The 19,624-nt window shown below is 43.8% G+C and overlaps 1 protein-coding gene across 1 annotated transcript in view; it reads left to right on the top strand.

The window, feature by feature from the left end:
* Positions 1-16,111, top strand: part of LOC310775281 (deoxycytidylate deaminase-like) — a 17,858-nt gene extending 1,747 nt beyond the window's left edge. The window contains exons 2-5 of the mRNA XM_083635415.1: positions 4,539-4,632; positions 7,764-7,899; positions 11,340-11,456; positions 12,099-16,111. Of these exons, the coding sequence (XP_083491541.1) occupies positions 4,539-4,632; positions 7,764-7,899; positions 11,340-11,456; positions 12,099-12,445 (694 nt within the window). The 3' untranslated portion in view covers positions 12,446-16,111. The remainder of the gene's footprint in view (positions 1-4,538; positions 4,633-7,763; positions 7,900-11,339; positions 11,457-12,098) is intronic.
* Positions 16,112-19,624: the final 3,513 nt, after the last annotated feature.

Raw genomic sequence — 19,624 nt, 5'->3', positions numbered from 1 at the left:
GAGCAGCCTCTCTCCCTGGCAGCGAGTGTGGATAGGGTCCCGTGGCTGTGGCTTCTCTCGGTCTCTGTCGCCACTTAGTGGTCGGTAAAATAGATTACACACATTATCTTGCTCCAATAGTTATCTCGAAGATGTAAAAGGGGTTGATTGATGTCCCACCGTCAAAAAAAAAAAATGTTTATGTAAGACGAGTTTGTCCAGACGCATGCGCACTGGCATCATTTTTGTCTTGTACATACATTCTACAATGCATTTAGACAGACCACCACCGCTCACTTTTTTTCGGCAACTAGGCTTCCAATATAATTAGTTTGCCCCACCCGACCCTACCTGTGACTTCAAAGTGCAGAAATACGCATCTTTACAACTTGTAAGGATTGTGCATTCGTGGAATGAGCAACACAGCTAAACGTGTGGGTATCGCCCCAATTTCTTTTGCCAAAATCTCCTGCAATATTCTTCTGTTGGTATTCACTCTTGTTTTGAGCTTCAAGTGCTGGCAGGTGTGTGACTGACACCTGATTGGCACCTAATTTGTGGTGCCAAGGTGCCAAGCTGTTGTGGCTGCGTATGGATCTTACACATGCTACTGAGGTCCCTGACGGTGTCAAATTAATAAAGTGTAAAAATGGCCAATATGTGTTGTTTTTTCCTTATTACTGTGGGAGAGTGCAATCATCCAATCCACCAAGCAACTCAAAACAAGAGTTTTTTTCTTGTAATACAATCCATGGGTGGGAGGGGTGGGAGACGTCATGGAACACGTCATGGCACACATGCGCACTTCGCCTTGGGCTGCATGGTCAGGAAGTAAAACCAGGAAGAAAAATCCCCCATGATGGCTTCATGCGCCAGTGAGCAACCTCCGTCCGAATGCATGGGTGGGCGTGGCACGTCCCCTATCCAGTTCTTTTAATACATCCATGGTTTCAACCGTTGGGTTTTCGAACTTTTCGATATAGGATATCCATACAGCCTGACGAAAACCCAACGGTTGAAACTAGGGATGTCGAAAATCATAATTTTTCTTGACCGACAACCGACACTCATTAGCCGACAACTGTCGGTTAACCGAGAAGATTAAAATGCGCTATTTTACTGTCTGTGCCCCATTAAACCATTAGGCTACCAAATGCTTGATTTTTTTTCAGTAGAAAGCGTTTATTTTTACATCTACAAGCAGAAAAAAACACATTAACAAAACGAGAAGACAAGTTGAACCCTCCAGCCATCTAAACAAAAACATTCCTCCGATAGGCTATACTGCTTAGAGCTGCACGCTTTGCATATTAAGGACACGTCAATTGACACGCAGCCGCCCCGTGAAGTACTGTTTGAGCGGACGACAGCCCAGGCTGCAGGGCGCACTGACAAAGTGCACATCACTACAGTATCTTCTCTTTTAGCAATAGTCTCACTAATCCCACAGTGGTTTACCTGCTTTTGAGATCTGCAAAACATAGTTTGCTTCTGTCTCACCCGTTCGCTCTCTCTCTTCACACACGCGGCGAGGGCTGTGCTCTCTGTGTCTGGCAGGGCAACATTATAAAAACGAGTCCGCACTCCGCACGCAGTCTCTTGTGAAACAATTTATCCGAACTGCCATGTGTTGGACAGTAACGTTAACGTTAATTGATACTTTTCAATCGTCAATTCGACCGCTTCATGTCATTTTTGTAACACGGTAAAAACTACTGTTTCATCATTGAGTGCGAGCGTATGCATGCGTGTGCCTGAACATGCACTGCAGAGAGGGAGTGAGAGAGTTGCCAGCCGCAGCAAGCACGCCACGCACACGCACACGCCACGCACATGCAAGATGTGTGTCCCGGCCGTAACAGACCGAATGAGACAGTGAAGAAAAAGTAGGCTAATGACAGCACACACGGAGTTAACAAAACTATAGAACATGTATGAGCTGATTGTTTCGCTGGGTGTGTTAATCGTTCTGAAATGGTCACAGAGCACATCTGAGCTGTGTGCTCAGACAGGAGCAACAGAGGGGCGGGGCAGTCAGTGCGCTCACTTCACTTCTGTGGCTGCAGCAGGTGTTCAGCTGTGTGTGTGCTTCGCTGCGGAATGCGTTTGATCAGACATCAGGTAGATAAAATCAACATGAACCATGTGTTTATTTCCAAATCTAGCTTGATTAATACTTGCCCCATCATTTAATATACTTATGTTACATTGCTGACCACGAAGGAGGGGGGGGAATCGCCACATTGGCAACACTGTTATATGCAAATTAACATGGAAATTGACCGTTTAACCGACATGCTTAACCGACCAAAGACGTTGTCGGCGGTTAACCGGTTAACGGTTAACCGTCGACATCCCTAGTTGAAACGCGTTGCGGTATTGTCCTTGCCCGTATCACCTTTTTGAAGATGTACTCTGTTAAACTCTTTGCAGTACACAGGTACAATTACTTCCAATAAAATTTTGTCATTTAAATTCCTAACAGCTCCTTTCTTCAATTTTTTATAATTAAAGGGGAGAAATAATCGACCGAAATAACGTTTCCTAACTTTTTTTGAGGAGTTTATATCGGTAATCGGTGATCGGTCGATGATCGGTTGGGCAGATATTTCCCATAGGCGATCGGCAATCAGTGATCGGTGGCAAAAAACGTGATCGGAGTACCCCTAATATTTATTAAGGCAAAATATCGCAATTTAACAAACATATTAGGCTATAGTGCCGTTAGGGTTTGTATACCGTAATTCACCAATCGCCTGGATTGGCGTATGAATAAATCCTGTAGTAGCCTAGGCTAACCATTTTCTTAGAGAGTTGTCGACACTGCCGTGGAAGGAATGCAGCTGTAAACGCGTCGATCAGCCCGTTTTCACTCTCTTTTACGCACAACATCAACATGCTGTCTGATATCTGGCACCATGTGCTTTTCGATATGGGCTGCGCTCTGTCGGCTGCGCGCTCGTCTTCCAGCCGTGCCCAGATGGAGACACCGGAGCCACTGAGACACTGGTCTTTATCAGACCATCTCCACCCCTCTGTGCATGGACATCGCCTACAACCAGACCATCATGCCCAACCTTGGGCACAGGAACCGAGGACGCACGGCTGGATTGTCGTTTTCACCGCTGGTGAAGTTTGCACGGTGCTCTCGTGTCGCCGTGTCGTAGGCTACTGCATTAACGGTCATGGCAAAATCCCCTCAAGCATGTCAGAAGTGTAGTAGAAAAGCAAAGAAACATTGTGGGCTTTGTGTTTATTAATTAGGCTAGGTGCAATAAGCTTTCAGTGTGTTCCACCGGCGCACAGCGCACAAAGGCGCATAGCCAAAACACGCCGAAATAAAATCAGAAATTAATTCCACTCTGCAAAGGATATCTAATTTCAAATTACTGACTGTAGCATTGTTGTCGGAGAGTATATAATCTTAAAATATGCTTTGGATACCTCGTTATTTGGCGCTATATAAATAGAAAATTGATTGATTGTTGGTTGATTGATTCACTTTGATGTCTCCGAAATGCATATAGGCCTACATCTAATGACTTACAATGCTTACAGTAGCCTAATATATTACATGTTCTTTTAAAACATCGGCTATATCTTTTAAGAAAGTAAACTGTCGGCATATTTCTAAAAATAAGGCCTATTCCAATATGTTCTACATATAAAAATACTAGGGATGGGCATCGAATTTCGAATTTTCGAATAATCGTTGTTATTATCAAGGTCGACTTTTATTATTGAAATTCGAAATTCGAAAAAAAAAAATTTTTTTTTTTTTTTTTTTTTAGTGAAATGTTGCATTGTCTCCCCTGATTCTAAGAAATCGCTTGGTTTGAGCAAGTAGAACAATTGTTATAAGCATTTTAAGCAAGGTTTATGGAAAAATGAATGGCGGATGAAATCCCATGAAGAGGGAGAGGGGGTGACTTTGGCACCCCTTTGGCACTCAGACCTGAGCCTACTAAATATTTAATGAACCACTCATGATTGTCAAAACTGTTTTTTATTTTCGAAAATGTCAATGTCATGTAACATGTTCTTTACTTCAGTGGTGCAATGCTTGTTTGAGCTAAAAATCCACAGCAGAAGCTTTTTATATTAATTAATAAAGCCGTAGACTTAGAATCAGGGGAGACAATGCAACATTTCACTCACAAAAAAAAAAAAAAAAATTTTACATTTTTATTTTTATTTTCGAATTTCGAATTAAATTCGAATTTGGCCAGCGAATTTCGAATAGTGTTTTTGCTAGAAATGCCCATCCCTAAAAAATACATCAACATTCCCGTTTCCCGGGATTAAACCCTAGTAGTATTCACATGTCAAAATGGTTGCTGAAAAACGTCTTTTCCAATCAAATCTCAACTTCTAGAAGTTCACACACAGTAACTTACTTATATGTGCCGATTTTAAGGCTGGCTTCTAACTACAGTATTTGTAAAATATCTTACACACACACACACTCTCCAACTGTAATACTAACAATCAATAGAAGTATCTAATAATGCCTCTATCTGTGTCTGTCTGTATGTGTGTCTGTCTGTCTGTCTCAGTAGAACTAAGAAGAGAGAGGACTACCTGGAATGGCCCGAGTATTTTATGGCTGTGGCCTTCCTGTCAGCTCAAAGGAGCAAGGATCCAAGCTCACAGGTATACATCATAGTGTGTGTGTGTGTGTGTATATATATATATATATATATATATATATATATATATATATATATATATATATATATATATTCAATTCAAGATCCTTTATTGTCATTGTCATTTTCACAACAACGAAATTGAAGTGCATCCTCTGCAGTGTAAAAGGTTAAAAAGGGAATATAAAAACAGTCAATAGACAGAGACAAGGACAACAAGGACAGACATCTTAATAAAAATGGTAAACAAGTAATAATAAGAAAGCAATCAGTCATTCAGTGTTCATTCTGGGCCTTCCTCCTATTGCACGTTGCCACGAATTGCACTAAGGAACAGCAGCTAAAAAAGGGGAGGGGGGGCAAAACGCCCCTAGTGCATCTAAACGGCATTCAGTGCGATTATTGCTCTAGGAAAGAAACTGTTTTTTAGGCGGTTTGTTCTGGCTTTGATCGCCCTGTGTCTCCTGCCCGAGGGCAGCAGCTCCAACAGGTCGTGTCCCGGGTGCAATGCGTCGCCGAGGATTTTTTTTTGCTTTTTTGAGGCAACGGGAGCTGTAGAGCTCTTCCAGAGTGGGAAGAGGGCAACCTACCGCTTTCTGTGTGGAAGAGATGACCTTCTGGAGCTCTTTCCTCTCTGCTGCTGTGCAGCTGGCGTACCACACACACACACACACTGTATGCGAGCACGCTTTCAATGGAGCAGTGGTAAAAAGCCACAAGCAGCTTCTGGGGGAGGTGGTGCTTCCTGAGGAGACACAGGAAGTAGAGTCTCTGCTGTGCTTTTTTGGCTAGCTCCTTGGTGTTGGCGCTCCAGGAGAAGTCGTCTTTGATCTGGACGCCCAAATATACCGTAAATTCCGGACTATAAGCCGCGGCTTTTTTCCCGTTTTTTGGCCCCTGCGGCTTATATAACGGTGCGTCTTATCTATGGATTTTTTCAGAAAAAAAAAAAAAAAAAAAAAAAAATCTCTCTTTTTTAGCACTCTTTCTAACTATAAATCCACTTCTGTTTTAATTTCCTCTCTTGCCCTCTTTTCACCACACCGCGGACACTGTGTGCACTGTAAAAATAAACAACGGTGGTGTTGTGTTATGTTGTTTTGTTGAAATGTTACGGTAATACGGTAAATGGGAGCTTCCTCAAACAGCCATCTCTTTCCCGACAATCCCCTCTGTGCGTGACCACTTACATATGGTAATTACGGTAAGCAAACGGCCACAAGCCCATCAACTCCCTCCCCCGACTACCAGGAGAAAATCACAAACTTCGGCGAATTCACACAAAGGAAGATCAAGGAATATTCCATCGAACCGGAGCAGATCATAAATATGGATGAAGTGCCTTTGACGTTCGACCTGCCACTCACTCGGACTGTTAACAAGAAGCGCCCTGGAGGATTCTTTCACCAAAAAAAAGCTTTGCTCGTTCTCGACAGCATGAGAACGAGCAGTAGATGATCATGAGGTGGTTTTTCAGACGTGTCGATATAGCAGTTTATCGCAAAAGTGTAATGGAAACACATTTTTCCCATTTGCACGTCATGTGACCCATATTATCCCTTGGAAAAGGAGCGGAAAATAAGTTTGGTAAGTAAGGTTCGATAGCCGTGTCAAAACCTCCGCAGCAAGTGGAAAACTTTGAAGCAACGCTACCTAGCAGAAAGACGAGTGTTGTGCAAAAGCGTAGCCGGGCAAATTAGATAATGTTTAATGGCAGAAATCGGTCCATGGTGACAGCAGGCTGCCTGTGTGCGCGCATTTGGCACAGCGGCGAGATGAGAGGATGAAAAGCACACACTGGTGCGGTGGTGCTGTCTGAAGTGAATACAGTGACTGTGAGTAGGCTAATACATTGCACACGTTTCAGGTGCAATTATAGAACCAAATCAGCCTTTTCCCCCCTCCATCTCTAAATCGGACCAGTTGTAGGCTATTAGGCTACCTTTTTTCCTCTGCCTGTCGCGCTGACTGCATTCACGCAGCCAGCAACATTTTGCGACTCATTTTCTTTTGAATTGATAATCAGGCTCGTTTATATGCATTGTAACTTCATGTTGGGATTTCCATTGACCATTGGTTGGATTTGAGCATGCAGGGGACGGGATATGGGGCAGATCCCCGTGCGTAATCACTGTGGCAGCTGCTGCAACGGGGAATCACTCAAACGCAACTTCAATGGAAACGCCTACAAGTCGCAATTGTACATTGTCGAAGTTGTAGAAATATCGCAATTCTTTTGCGAAAAACTGTAATGGAAACACAGCTATAGATGAAGAGGAGTTCGTTGGTTTTGAGTGACAATGAAGGAGAGAGGAGAGTGGTTGACGAAGCCACCCTGAACCTGTTCGTTTCCGACACTGAAGATGAGGACTTTGGTGGTTTCAGTACGCAGGAAGAAGAGGAAGACGAGGATTAGTGACTTGACTTCTCTGGTTACAGGTTTGCTGCACATATAGCCTATTGTTGTGTGATTTTGTCTGGGGATTAGTGACCTGACTTTTGTTTTGTTTTGTTGAAATGTTAATAAATGGGAGCTTCCCCAAACAGCCATCGCTTTCCCGACATTCCTCTCTGTGCACGAACCCTTTCATATGGTAATTAAACATCAAAACACCCGCGGCTTATAGACCGGTGCGGCTTATAGAAGAAAAAAATAGTCAATTTTGGTCCCGCGGCTTATACACCGGTGCGTCTTATAGTCCGGAATTTACGGTATATATTTATATATATTTTTTTTTTCACTTTTAACTGCCTTTATTCAGATGAGTACCCTACATTCCTATGTTGCCAAAGCAATAGGTCCAATCAGCATGTTTGTAAACAGACGGATTGGCTGTACTTCCGGGTGCAACTGCCGTTGGTACAGCAGTTGATGGTGAAACCATGCCCTCTTTAACTACTCACAAAAGGGGGGATTTAGGATTACACATGGCGCCTGCACTATTGTTCTTCTTGTCCCTTTTGTTTTGTTGACGGAAGTAACGTTAGTTGCCATGGTGCTTTTGAGGCGCTGTGTGCATATCACTGCGCCAGGCGGCCATGTTTGGAAAGAACTTACGGCTATGTATTTACTTCAAAAATGACCGTTCCTCGTAATTTTGGATTCTTCCTCTGCCTCCCTCTTCCTCTCTGTAGGTAGGAGCCTGTATAGTGAACCCGGAGAATAAGATTGTTGGTATTGGTTATAACGGTATGCCCAACGGCTGTGACGACGACCTGCTGCCGTGGGCCCGATCAGCTGACAACCGGCTGGACACAAAGTACCCTTATGGTGAGAATGCACACACATGCTCACACACACATGCTCACTCACATACTCACACACACACGCTCACACGCTCACACACACATGCTCACACACATGCTCACACACATACTCACACACATACTCACACACACACGCTCACACACACATGCTCACACACACGCTCACACACATGCTCACAAAACCTGTAGGGGGAGCTAGAGGATAAATAATGAACTCATCTGCACCTTGTCTATTAATAAGTACTTAAGAATTTGATCTCTCTCTCTCTCTCTCTCTCTCATATATATATATACATATTCCTTTCCCTTACTGGAAACGGTGTGTTTTCTTTGCTTTTTCTTTGTTCTTTTTGTCTGTGTCAGCATATTCCGTCTGCTTTACTTTCACAGCCATGACCAGTGGCGTTTTAAAGGATTATTCTGTAGAATTTGAATCAGTCGGCAACAAGCTGTTGCTGCTTTTGGCGTCGGTGCCTCCTTCTTTATCACTCACAGCACATCAGCCTCAATGTTCTGCTTACAACTCAGACATTCGTTGTGTGTGTGTGTGTGTGTGTGTGTGTGTGTGTGTGTGTGTGTGTGTGTGTGTGTGTGTGTGTGTGTGTGGGTGGGTGTGGGTGTGGGTGTGGGGGCGGGGGCGGGGGCGGCCGTGTGTCCGGTTGGCCGTGTGTGACCGTGCGCGCACACTTTTGTGTGTAAATTAGACTAATCAAATTAGGGGTGCTCCGATCCGGCTAATCCACGATCCATTCCGATTCCTGGGGTCATGATCCGATTCCAGAATCGATTCTCGATTCCAACGATTCTCGATTCCAGAATCTAGAATCAATTCTCAATTATGTAGTTTTATATTGCAATAACACACAAAGGTAAATATAGGACAAAAAATGACAAATGTATTAATGCTGAACTTCAAATTCAACTTCTGAAGTATTAGTCAGGGCCTAAATTCATTTTGCAAACTAGGGGGGAATTTCCCCCTTCTTCAGATAAGATGGATTTATAGGCTGGGGGGGATCTGTAGACTTTGAGAAGGATTTATAGATTTTGGGGGGAATACATTAACCAGAGTTCTTAAGTGCAAGAGGTGTGGCACCGTGGCAGTACAGTACACAAATGACATGAACATTTGGACACGTATTCAGCCGGTATCTTGCATGTTGCGTTCAGGTGCACTGTAAAAAATATATATATATATTTTATTTTTTATTTTATTTACAATACGAAGAAGAATCCATTCTTGGGAGTTTGGAATCGATCCAGGAATCGTGGCATTAAGAATCGCGATCCTTTCAGAATCGATTTTTTTGGAGCACCCCTAAATCAAATACACCAGAGGCACACTCCTGTTTTATTTTATTATGCCTCCGCCGGCGATAGCCAGGCCGGAGGCATTATGGATCCGGGTTGTCCGTCCGTCCGTACGGCCGTCCGTCCGTACGGCCGTCCGTCCGTACGGCCGTCCGTACGATGTTTGTTAACGCAATATCTGAGGAACGCCTGGACGGAATTTCATCAAATTTGCCTCAAACATCGACTTAGACTCAAGGATGATCTGATTAGATTTTGGTGGTCAAAGGTCAAAGGTCAAGGTCACTATGACCTCTCAAACGCCATTTTCCAGCTTGTTAACGCCATATCTCATGAATACCTTGACGGAATTTCATCAAATTTGCCTCAAACATCTACTTAGACTCAAGGATCAACTGATTAGATTTTGGTGGTCAAAGGTCAAGGTCACTGTGACCTCTCAAACGCCATTTTCAAGCTTGTTAACGCGATATCTCAGGAATGCCTTGACGGAATTTAATCAAACTTGTCTCAAACATCGACTTGTACTCAAGGATGAACTGATTAGATTTTGGTGGTCAAAGGTCAAAGGTCAAGGTCACTGTGACCTCTCAAACGCCATTTTCCAGCTTGTTAACGCCATATCTCATGAATACCTTGACGGAATTTCATCAAATTTGCCTCAAACATCTACTTAGACTCAAGGATCAACTGATTAGATTTTGGTGGTCAAAAGTCAAAGGTCAAGGTCACTGTGACCTCTCAAACGCCATTTTCAAGCTTGTTAACGTGATATCTCAGGAATGCGTTGACGGAATTTAATCAAACTTGTCTCAAACATCGACTTGGACTCAAGGATCAACTGATTAGATTTTGGTGGTCAAAAGTCAAAGGTCAAGGTCACTGTGACCTCTCAAACGCCATTTTCCAGCTTGTTAACACGATATCTCACGAATGCCTTGACGGAGTTTCATCAAATTTGCCTCAAACATCGCCTTACACTCAAGGATGATCTGATTAGATTTTGGTGGTCAAAGGTCAAGGTGAGCTCTCGAACGCCATTTTCAAGCTTGTTAACGCGATATCTCAGGAATGCCTTGACGGAATTTAATCGACTTTGACTCAAGGATGAACTGATTACATTTTGGTGGTCAAAGTTCAAGGTCACTGTGACCTCTCACACACCCAATTTCCAAGCTCTGTAACGCAACATCACAGGAGCGCCTTGACGGAATCTCTTCCAATTTGCCTCAAATGGCGATTTGGACTCCAAAATGAACTAATGGCGGAGGCATAAGTCCGCGTTGCGGTCGTTCTAGTTTATTTTATTTTTGTGATCAGGTTCTTACAGTTTGAGTGTTGGCTGCTGTCGGTCTTACAATAATGACTGGCGTGACTTTAAAGGAATCTCCCACAAAACTATGGATTTAGGGAACAACAGCTGTTCTAGTTCTTTAGACATTTAGAAAGTGTTCTAGTCTGTACAGTATGTATGAGTGTAGATTATTCAACTAGCTATGCCTGGCTCATTATCTCCTCCAGGCCAAGCTGGCAGGAGATTATATTTTCGGTCCTCCCCCCCCCCCCCACCGGTGACCAGTGGCGGACTGCATAATCGGGCACGTCGGGCAAATGCCGGTGGCCTGGCCTGGCCTGTCAAAAAAAAAAAAAATTTTTTTTTTTTTTTTTTGCAGGCCAGGCCAGGCCACTCACTGAACAGCAGGCCAGGCGCCGCCTACTGGTTTACTAGTGGTTTTATTACTTTATTCAGGTTTAAAGTGGGTGCATCTCATTGTAAAATTGGACTTGGCCCAAATTGGGCTTCAAACGGCCCAAATTGGGCTTCAAACGGCCCAAATCGGGCTTCAAACAGCCCAAATCTGGCTTTAAACTACCCAAATCTGGCCCCAAATTTTTCGCCGCCGCCCTTCGGACGCAGGCACGCGCGTCGGCCCGTATCGGCCTGGCCTGCTTGGTATCTAATGCCCGGCCTGAATTATGATCCCAGTCCGCCCCTGCCGGTGACCAAAGGTTGTCGTCAATTTTTTTTTTTTTAAAGTGCAAGACCAGACCAGATCAGATCAGATCCCACCAGAAGCCATGCAGAGCTGAACGCCATCATGAATAAGAACAGTGTCCTCTCTGCTTCCACAGTGTGCCATGCAGAGCTGAACGCCATCATGAACAAGAACAGTGCTGATGTGAAGGGCTGCACCATCTACGTGGCTCTGTTCCCCTGCAACGAGTGTGCCAAGCTCATCATCCAGGCAGGTGGGAGTGAAGAGCACACACACACACACACACACACACACACACACACACACACACACACACACACACACACACACACAGGTTCGTACGCAGTATGGAATTTGATTTTGGTCATTTCCAGCTCTGGATAATAGGAATGACATCTGCATCACTGAGGGTAAATGGTAAATGGCCTGCATTTATATAGCGCTTTTATCCAAAGCGCTTTACAGTCAGTAGGTACATTCACCCATTCACACACCGATGGCGGCAGGTTACCACGCAGGGTGCTGGCACACCAACGGGAGCAATTTGGGGTTCACTGTCTTGCCCAAGGACACCAACATGCAGACTGGAGGAGCCGGGAATTGAACCACCGACCTCTTTTATCCAAAGCGATTAGTGGACGACTCGCTCTACCTCCTGAACTACAGCCGCCCCCACAGGGGGGCGATAACACGCAACTGCAGTGACGTGTGACGTCCGCTCCAAATGAGTCTATTCATGACGCCATTGCCCCTCTCTTCTCTCATCATTTATTGACCTTCACTGATACTTCTTTAATCTGCTAAGTAGCACGATGCTCTTGAGATGACTGCTTCATCTCTCCTCCCTCTCATCATCTCCCTCTCCATCGTCCCCTCTCTCCCCCTCCCTGTCCAGGTATTAAAGAGGTGGTCTATCTTTCTGATAAGTATCATGAAAGTCCAGAGATGACTGCTTCCAGAAGGCTACTCAACTTGGCAGGCGTAGGATATAAGTGGGTATCTCTCTCTCTCACTCACAAAAGGCACACACACACACAAACACAAAAGGCTAACTCAGGAAGACTTCATTCAGTGCATGCACTTCTGTATGTTTCAGGGTTTGTGATGTTCAAGGCATTCCAGGAAGTATTTTGTGATAAAGTGTTTACTTTTTTGTGTAATTTACTTTCATCTCCTACTTACCGATTGATTTCCTGTTTCCCAGAATTTCGTTTCGATCTTGACTGTGTGTCCACAAGCTAATACCTAGTAGCTATACAGTGTATGTCTGTGTGTCCACAAGCTAATGCCTACATTTTTATTTTCGAATTTCGATTAAAAGTCGACTTTGGCCAGCGAATTTCGAATAGTGTTTTTGCTAGAAATGCCCATCCCTAGTCTCAATGTGGTTACAGTACATGTATGTCTGTGGGTTATAGTCTCAATGTGGTTACAGTACATGTATGCCTGTGGGTTATAGTCTCAATGTGGTTACAGTACATGTATGTCTTTGGGTTATAGTCTCAATGTGGTTACAGTACATGTATGTCTGTGGGTTATAGTCTCTCAATGTGGTTACAGTACATGTATGTCTGTGGGTTATAGTCTCAATGTGGTTACAGTACATGTATGCCTGTGGGTTATAGTCTCAATGTGGTTACAGTACATGTATGTCTGTGGGTTATAGTCTCAATGTGGTTACAGTTCATGTATGCCTGTGGGTTATAGTCTCAATGTGGTTACAATACATGTATGTACCGGTATGTGGGTTATAGTCTCAATGTGGTTACAGTACATGTATGTACCGGTATGTGGGTTATAGTCTCAATGTGGTTACAGTACATGTATGTCTGTGGGTTATAGTCTCAATGTGGTTACAGTACATGTATGTATGTATGTGGGTTATAGTCTCAATGTGGTTACAGTACATGTATGTATGTGGGTTATAGTCTCAATGTGGTTACAGTACATGCATGTCTGTGGGTTAAAGTCTCAATGTGGTTACAGTACATGTATGTATGTGGGTTATAGTCTCAATGTGGTTACAGTACATGTATGCCTGTGGGTTATAGTCTCAATGTGGTTACAGTACATGCATGTCTGTGGGTTATAGTCTCAATGTGGTTACAGTACATGTATGTCTGTGGGTTATAGTCTCAATGTGGTTACAGTACATGTATGTATGTGGGTTATAGTCTCAATGTGGTTACAGTACATGTATGTCTGTGGGTTATAGTCTCAATGTGGTTACAGTACATGTATGTCTGTGGGTTATAGTCTCAATGTGGTTACAGTACATGTATGTATGTATGTGGGTTATAGTCTCAATGTGGTTACAGTACATGTATGTATGTGGGTTATAGTCTCAATGTGGTTACAGTACATGTATGTATGTGGGTTATAGTCTCGATGTGGTTACAGTACATGCATGTCTGTGGGTTAAAGTCTCAATGTGGTTACAGTACATGTATGTATGTGGGTTATAGTCTCAATGTGGTTACAGTACATGTATGTCTGTGGGTTATAGTCTCAATGTGGTTACAGTACATGTATGCCTGTGGGTTATAGTCTCAATGTGGTTACAGTACATGTATGTCTGTGGGTTATAGTCTCAATGTGGTTACAGTACATGTATGTCTGTGGGTTATAGTCTCAATGTAGTTACAGTACATGTATGTATGTGGGTTATAGTCTCAATGTGGTTACAGTACATGTATGTCTGTGGGTTATGCCTACCCCACACTACAGGATAATTTGCAAGATTATGGCCAAGATTCCCCCCTCCCGATTTTCTCGGGGGTGCTCCCGATTTGAAGCGCGTCGGGCAGATAATCTTCCCAAATGATCCTGTAGTGTGTGGGGTTCAAAGATTCACAATCGGGAAGACTGCCTCTTCCCGATTGTGAATCTGGCATATCTAACATGTTAGATATTTACAACCCGACAGGCGATTGCATCTTGAGCAGAGAGCCAGTAGTAGCTGCGTTTCCATTACAGTTTTTCGCAAAATAATCTGGTCCGTGTCCGCTCGCAGCCCCGCACAGAAACAAAGAACGAGGAAATTGTCATCGAGGTGAAATACCCGTGCGTCTTTGAACGGGACGGAAAACTAATGCTATACTGCAAAGCATGTAGCCTACAACAAGCGCTTAGGTCTCATATGGTTCCCGCATCGGCGAGTGTCCCCACGGAAAAGTGAGTCAAATCAGCAGACGCGCCCCTCCACAAGACACCTGTGCAGACGGTTTTCGCCTGGCCGTGCACAGTAGGCCTACACCCCGAATGGACGCGGCTGTCCACGCAAATATTAGTTAAACAAATCCTTTCAATGTAAATGCATTATAAAAACAAAAAATAAGATTTGTTTAGAAAACGAAATGACACAAATGTATTATTATTATTATTATTATTATTATTATCATTATTACTGTTGGGCCAGACATATTGAAGGAATATTGATATTGAATTAACATTGATATTGAATGAGTAGACATGTTGATCGAACACTGACATTGAATGAAAGACATGTTGTTTGAATACTGGCTGGTATGTGGAGACACTGGGAGCACACAACCCCCACATACCTGGCCAATTTGAATACCACACCCGTGATAAAAGCCACAGGGAAGCGAGCCGATTCCTTTGTCCCACAGCAGCGAGATAAGGGGAACCAATCGGTGTGCCTAAACCACAGCAAAGACACGCCCTGCACCCCAAAACATATACAGGTTTGAAGCCTGAAAAACTCAGTTCCTAAGCAGCCTAGCTGCAGACAGGTCCTCCTCTGAGAAGTTCTAAGTGACTAATCGTCGCGACAGGACGTGCGTTTGTATCCCGAGACAAACCGCCCTTCCCCCCTGCCCGGACCCGAGCAGCCCAGGCCGCAACCAGGCCGACGACCTCCACATCAGGGCTAAGCCAGCTCTGATATCCTGAAACCGACCCGCATCGCCTGAGTGCCCTCAACCCGAAGAAGCGAGCTGTGAGGTTCCCCCTTTCCTCCACTGAGACGACAGCAGATGCAAGAACCCAGCGTGGCCAGCTGAGATCGACTGCCTATTCTCAAACCCCCGCTCCTTCCTCCACTTCTTCCTCTTCGAGACAAGCGGCCGCCCGCTCCACGAGCACCCCTCCTCCCCGCTGGAGGAACCTTGCGAGTCCGACCGCAACAAACCTGCATCCGCGTTTGCAGAGCTGAACGAACAAGCCAAGTAAGACTGAATTGATCACTCAAGTCCGGGCTTAGAATTGTTAGAGTTAGATGATATATATATCTTTAGATATACATGATTGACTGATATGATACTGTAAATGAATCTGTGACTGTTTATGTCTGACTGTGACTGTGGGTTATACATGCATTACTGAATCCGAGTGTTTAGACGCTAGCCAGTTACTTCTTCACCGATCCACGGAGTGGATCTAATATAGCCAACGAGCCGAGAGGGACTTATTTCGCCAATTCAAAGTCGATTAACTAATCGTGGCGAAGTAAGAGCCTCGCGGCCCTGTTCTCATCTAGACGGTGTTATTTCTCACTCACGGGCACGTGCGCAAGCGCGTGAACGGACCCTTCCTCGCTAAATACTCACACACATAGCTACTAGTCGGCTAACCGCCATTTTGTGCCGAGAACACATTCCCTTAGTCTCCATCTTGGGCCGATCGCCATTTTGGCCCGAAAGCACACCCCCGTATCCTCCATTTTGTGTCTAGTCGGTCCTTCCGGGTCGGCCATTTTGAGGAAAGACCCCTCACTCACACACACACACCCACACACACACACACTCTGCCTCCCTCTAGTGTTCATCCGGTGCTTTACACTTTTGATGCAGATAAATACCCCTACCTCACATTTATCGACCATGCATTGAAATGTTTAGAATGTAACTCAGTTACAACTTGAATTCACTGACTGTATTGCCAATCCCTCTCTTTTATTTTATATATAATAAATATTGTCAACTTTTATTAGAATTCAACTGTTTCAGAGTGATTTTGTGGAATTGTGGTAAACTGTTGTCTAGGGTGTAAGAACTCTCCCCTTTCAGATTAGACTGAAGGTGATTCAGATTAGGTCCGGTGATTAAGCCGGTGGTGCCCCTAGGTTAATCCTTATCAAGGATTACATATTTGATTTTAATAATTTTATGAAATATTGATAATTTTCGGATTATTAATATTTTATTTTACCTAACTAAATTCACCCAAATAACGAGCACAACAACAGTAATATGATTACCACCAGTGGCAGTCGATTATGATTCAGTGTCATGCTCTCCAAAAAACCGAGCCACAGCCTAAAAGTTACACATGAATTGGAAGAAAACATCAAAGAACAGGAGGTGGTTTTGCTTAATATTAATAAACATGACTGCTGTGTTTTATGGAAAGCTGGTGTTCCAATTATTTTTGGCTAGTGAGTGATCATTTTTATTTCCCCCATGTTCTCTCTGCCTTTCAGTCTGGCCGGTCACTCTCTCGTTGTAACTGACCGCCAACCTCCTATTGTTGCTCGAGTTTCTCTGTCTTTATAATAAATATGTTCACTTCCCTTTCGCTGAGTTATTGTAGTGCTTTGCACCATCAACTGGATTTGAACAGCTTGACACTGTGATTACCTGTAGCGTCCACAAGATGGCAGTCTCCCCCCCCCCCCCATTCTTCTTCTTGGTCCCTGTAAAGACGAGTCGGAGACCCCGCTCGTGAAGCCGCATTTTCACTCGTTCCAAGATGGCGTGGCAGCGTGTTATCTTTTAGCAGCAAGAGTGAATGGAGCCTGAGAAACGCAATTTTCACCTATTGAGAGACAAATAGAGCTACCTGGAATGAGCACATGTAAACCCCCGGAGGTACGTACCGAGCAGACTGGCTATCCTCGAGTTGTTCAGTCTAGTTGATGGTGACATTGTTTGCTTGTGTTGTTTGTCAGTGTGCCACTGAGCGATGTCCGTGACAAACCTACAAACCCTCGTTTAACACCCTTGGTGGGCGGATTGAGGTATGCGCAATTGTTGGTGTTATTCATATTGATCAGTGTTTGTATGAATGTGAATGTATTTTCGTCAGGTCTGGTTGATGTGTTGTTGTGTGTTGTGGACGTACTTTACCCCCTTTGATTTATTATATGTGAATTAAATGGAGGTATAGCCTGACCAACTTAAATGTTTGGCACTTTACATTTTGCACTTTTACACGGTGGATAATTAGTTTTAATAGTAGATCGTTTATTAAAGTTGCATTTCAAAAGTCTGTTTTCCATTGAATGTTTGCATTTTATCCATTTACACCTTAACTTGGGGAAGGCATCTTTTAATGGTTAATTGTCAAATAAACTTTGCCTTTTAACAGTCATCATTCAATCTGATGCAAAACTTTATATTGATATTTTGTGAAACTTTATATTGATATTTTGTATGTTTAACCTTTATTGATCCCTTGCATATGTTTGATATTTTTATAGTTTTCACAGTGTTTACCATGATGTGAGTGACCAAGAGAAAAATAAACTGTGGATCACCAGTCGAGACTCCCCACCTCCTGTTTGTCCAAACCAAGGGCCGTTACAAAATGTCTAAAGTCCAGAAGCTGAGAGCTGTGGTGAAGCTGTGTCGGGTGCAGTGGCCGTTACACAGAGAAGCCTTGCCTCCAGACCTCCAGCAGCTGTTGGTTAAAGAAGAGGTTCCCACTGAGCAGCAGGAGTGGAGCCCCAGTCTGCACCAGGAGGACCCAGAGCCCCCACATGATATTAAAGAGGAACAGGAGGACCCAGAGCCCCCACATGATATTAAAGAGGAACAGGAGGACCCAAAGCCCCCACATGATATTAAAGAGGAACAGGAGGACCCAGAGCCCCCACATGATATTAAAGAGGAACAGGAGGACCCAGAGCCCCCACATGATATTAAAGAGGAGCAGGAGGACCCAGAGCCCCCATATGATATTAAAGAGGAACAGGAGGACCCAGAGCCCCCACATGATATTAAAGAGGAACAGGAGGACCCAGAGCCCCCACATGATATTAAAGAGCAACATGAGGACCCAGAGGCCCCACATGATATTAAAGAGGAACAGGAGGACCCAGAGCCCCCACATGATATTAAAGATGAACAGGAGGACCCAGAGCCCCCACATAATATTAAAGAGGAACAGGAGGACCCAGAGTCTCCACACATTAAAGAGGAACAGGAGGAACTATGGATCAGTCAGGAGGGAGAGCAGCTTCAACGGCCGGAGGAGGCTGATGATATCACCAAGTTCCCATTTTCTGTTGTCCCTGTGAAGAGTGAATATGAGGAAGAGAAACCTCAGTCCTCACAGCTTCATCAAAGCCAAACTGAGGAGAACAGAGAGACAGAGCCTCTAGCCAGCAGCTCAACTGAACAGATGAAAGCTGATGCAGAGGACTGTGGAGTATCAGATCCAGCTAGTAATTTACAACCAACTAGTGATGACAAGACTTCAGACTCTTCTGAGACTGAAGACAGTGATGATGAATGCATGGAAACTAGTGAACCTCAGTCAGGTTTAGACTCACAGAGACACTTGAACACACACATGATAGTCCACACAGGTGAGAAACTTTTTTTTTGCTCAGTCTGTGGTAAAGGTTTTGGTCAGAAAGGAGACTTGAACAGACACATGATAGTCCACACAGGAGATAAACAATGTATTTGCTCAGTCTGTGGTAAAGGTTTTGGTCAGAAAGGAACCTTGAAGAAACACATGATAGTCCACACAGGAGATAAACAATTTAATTGCTCAGTCTGTGGTAAAGGTTTTGGTCAGAAAGGATCCTTGAAGTTACACATGATAATCCACACAGGAGATAAACAATTTAATTGCTCAGTCTGTGGTAAAGGTTTTGGTCAGAAAGGAAACTTGAAGAAACACATGATAGTCCACACAGGAGATAAACAATTTAATTGCTCACTCTGTGGTAAAGGTTTTGGTCATAAACGATCCTTGAAGTTACACATGATAGTCCACACAGGAGATAAACAATTTATTTGCTCAGTCTGTGGTAAAGGTTTTGGTCATGAAAGAAACTTGAAGACACACATGATAGTCCACACAGGAGATAAACAATTTAATTGCTCAGTCTGTGGTAAAGGTTTTTGTCATAAAGGACCCTTGAAGTTACACATGATAATCCACACAGGAGATAAACAATTTAATTGCTCAGTCTGTGGTAAAGGTTTTGGTCAGAAAGGATCCTTGAAGTTACACATGATAATCCACACAGGAGATAAACAATTTAATTGCTCAGTCTGTGGTAAAGGTTTTGGTCAGAAAGGAGTCTTGAACAGACACATGATAGTCCACACAGGAGATAAACAATTTAATTGCTCAGTCTGTGGTAAAGGTTTTGGTTATAAAGGAGACTTGAAGACACACATGATAGTCCACACAGGAGAGGCACAATTTAATTGCTCAGTCTGT

This window comes from Poromitra crassiceps, assembly GCF_964638095.1.
Source record: "Poromitra crassiceps genome assembly, chromosome: 4".
NCBI lineage: Eukaryota > Metazoa > Chordata > Actinopteri > Beryciformes > Melamphaidae > Poromitra > Poromitra crassiceps.
Note: the sequence above shows the minus strand (reverse complement) of the source record. Positions and strands in the feature narration are given on the sequence as shown.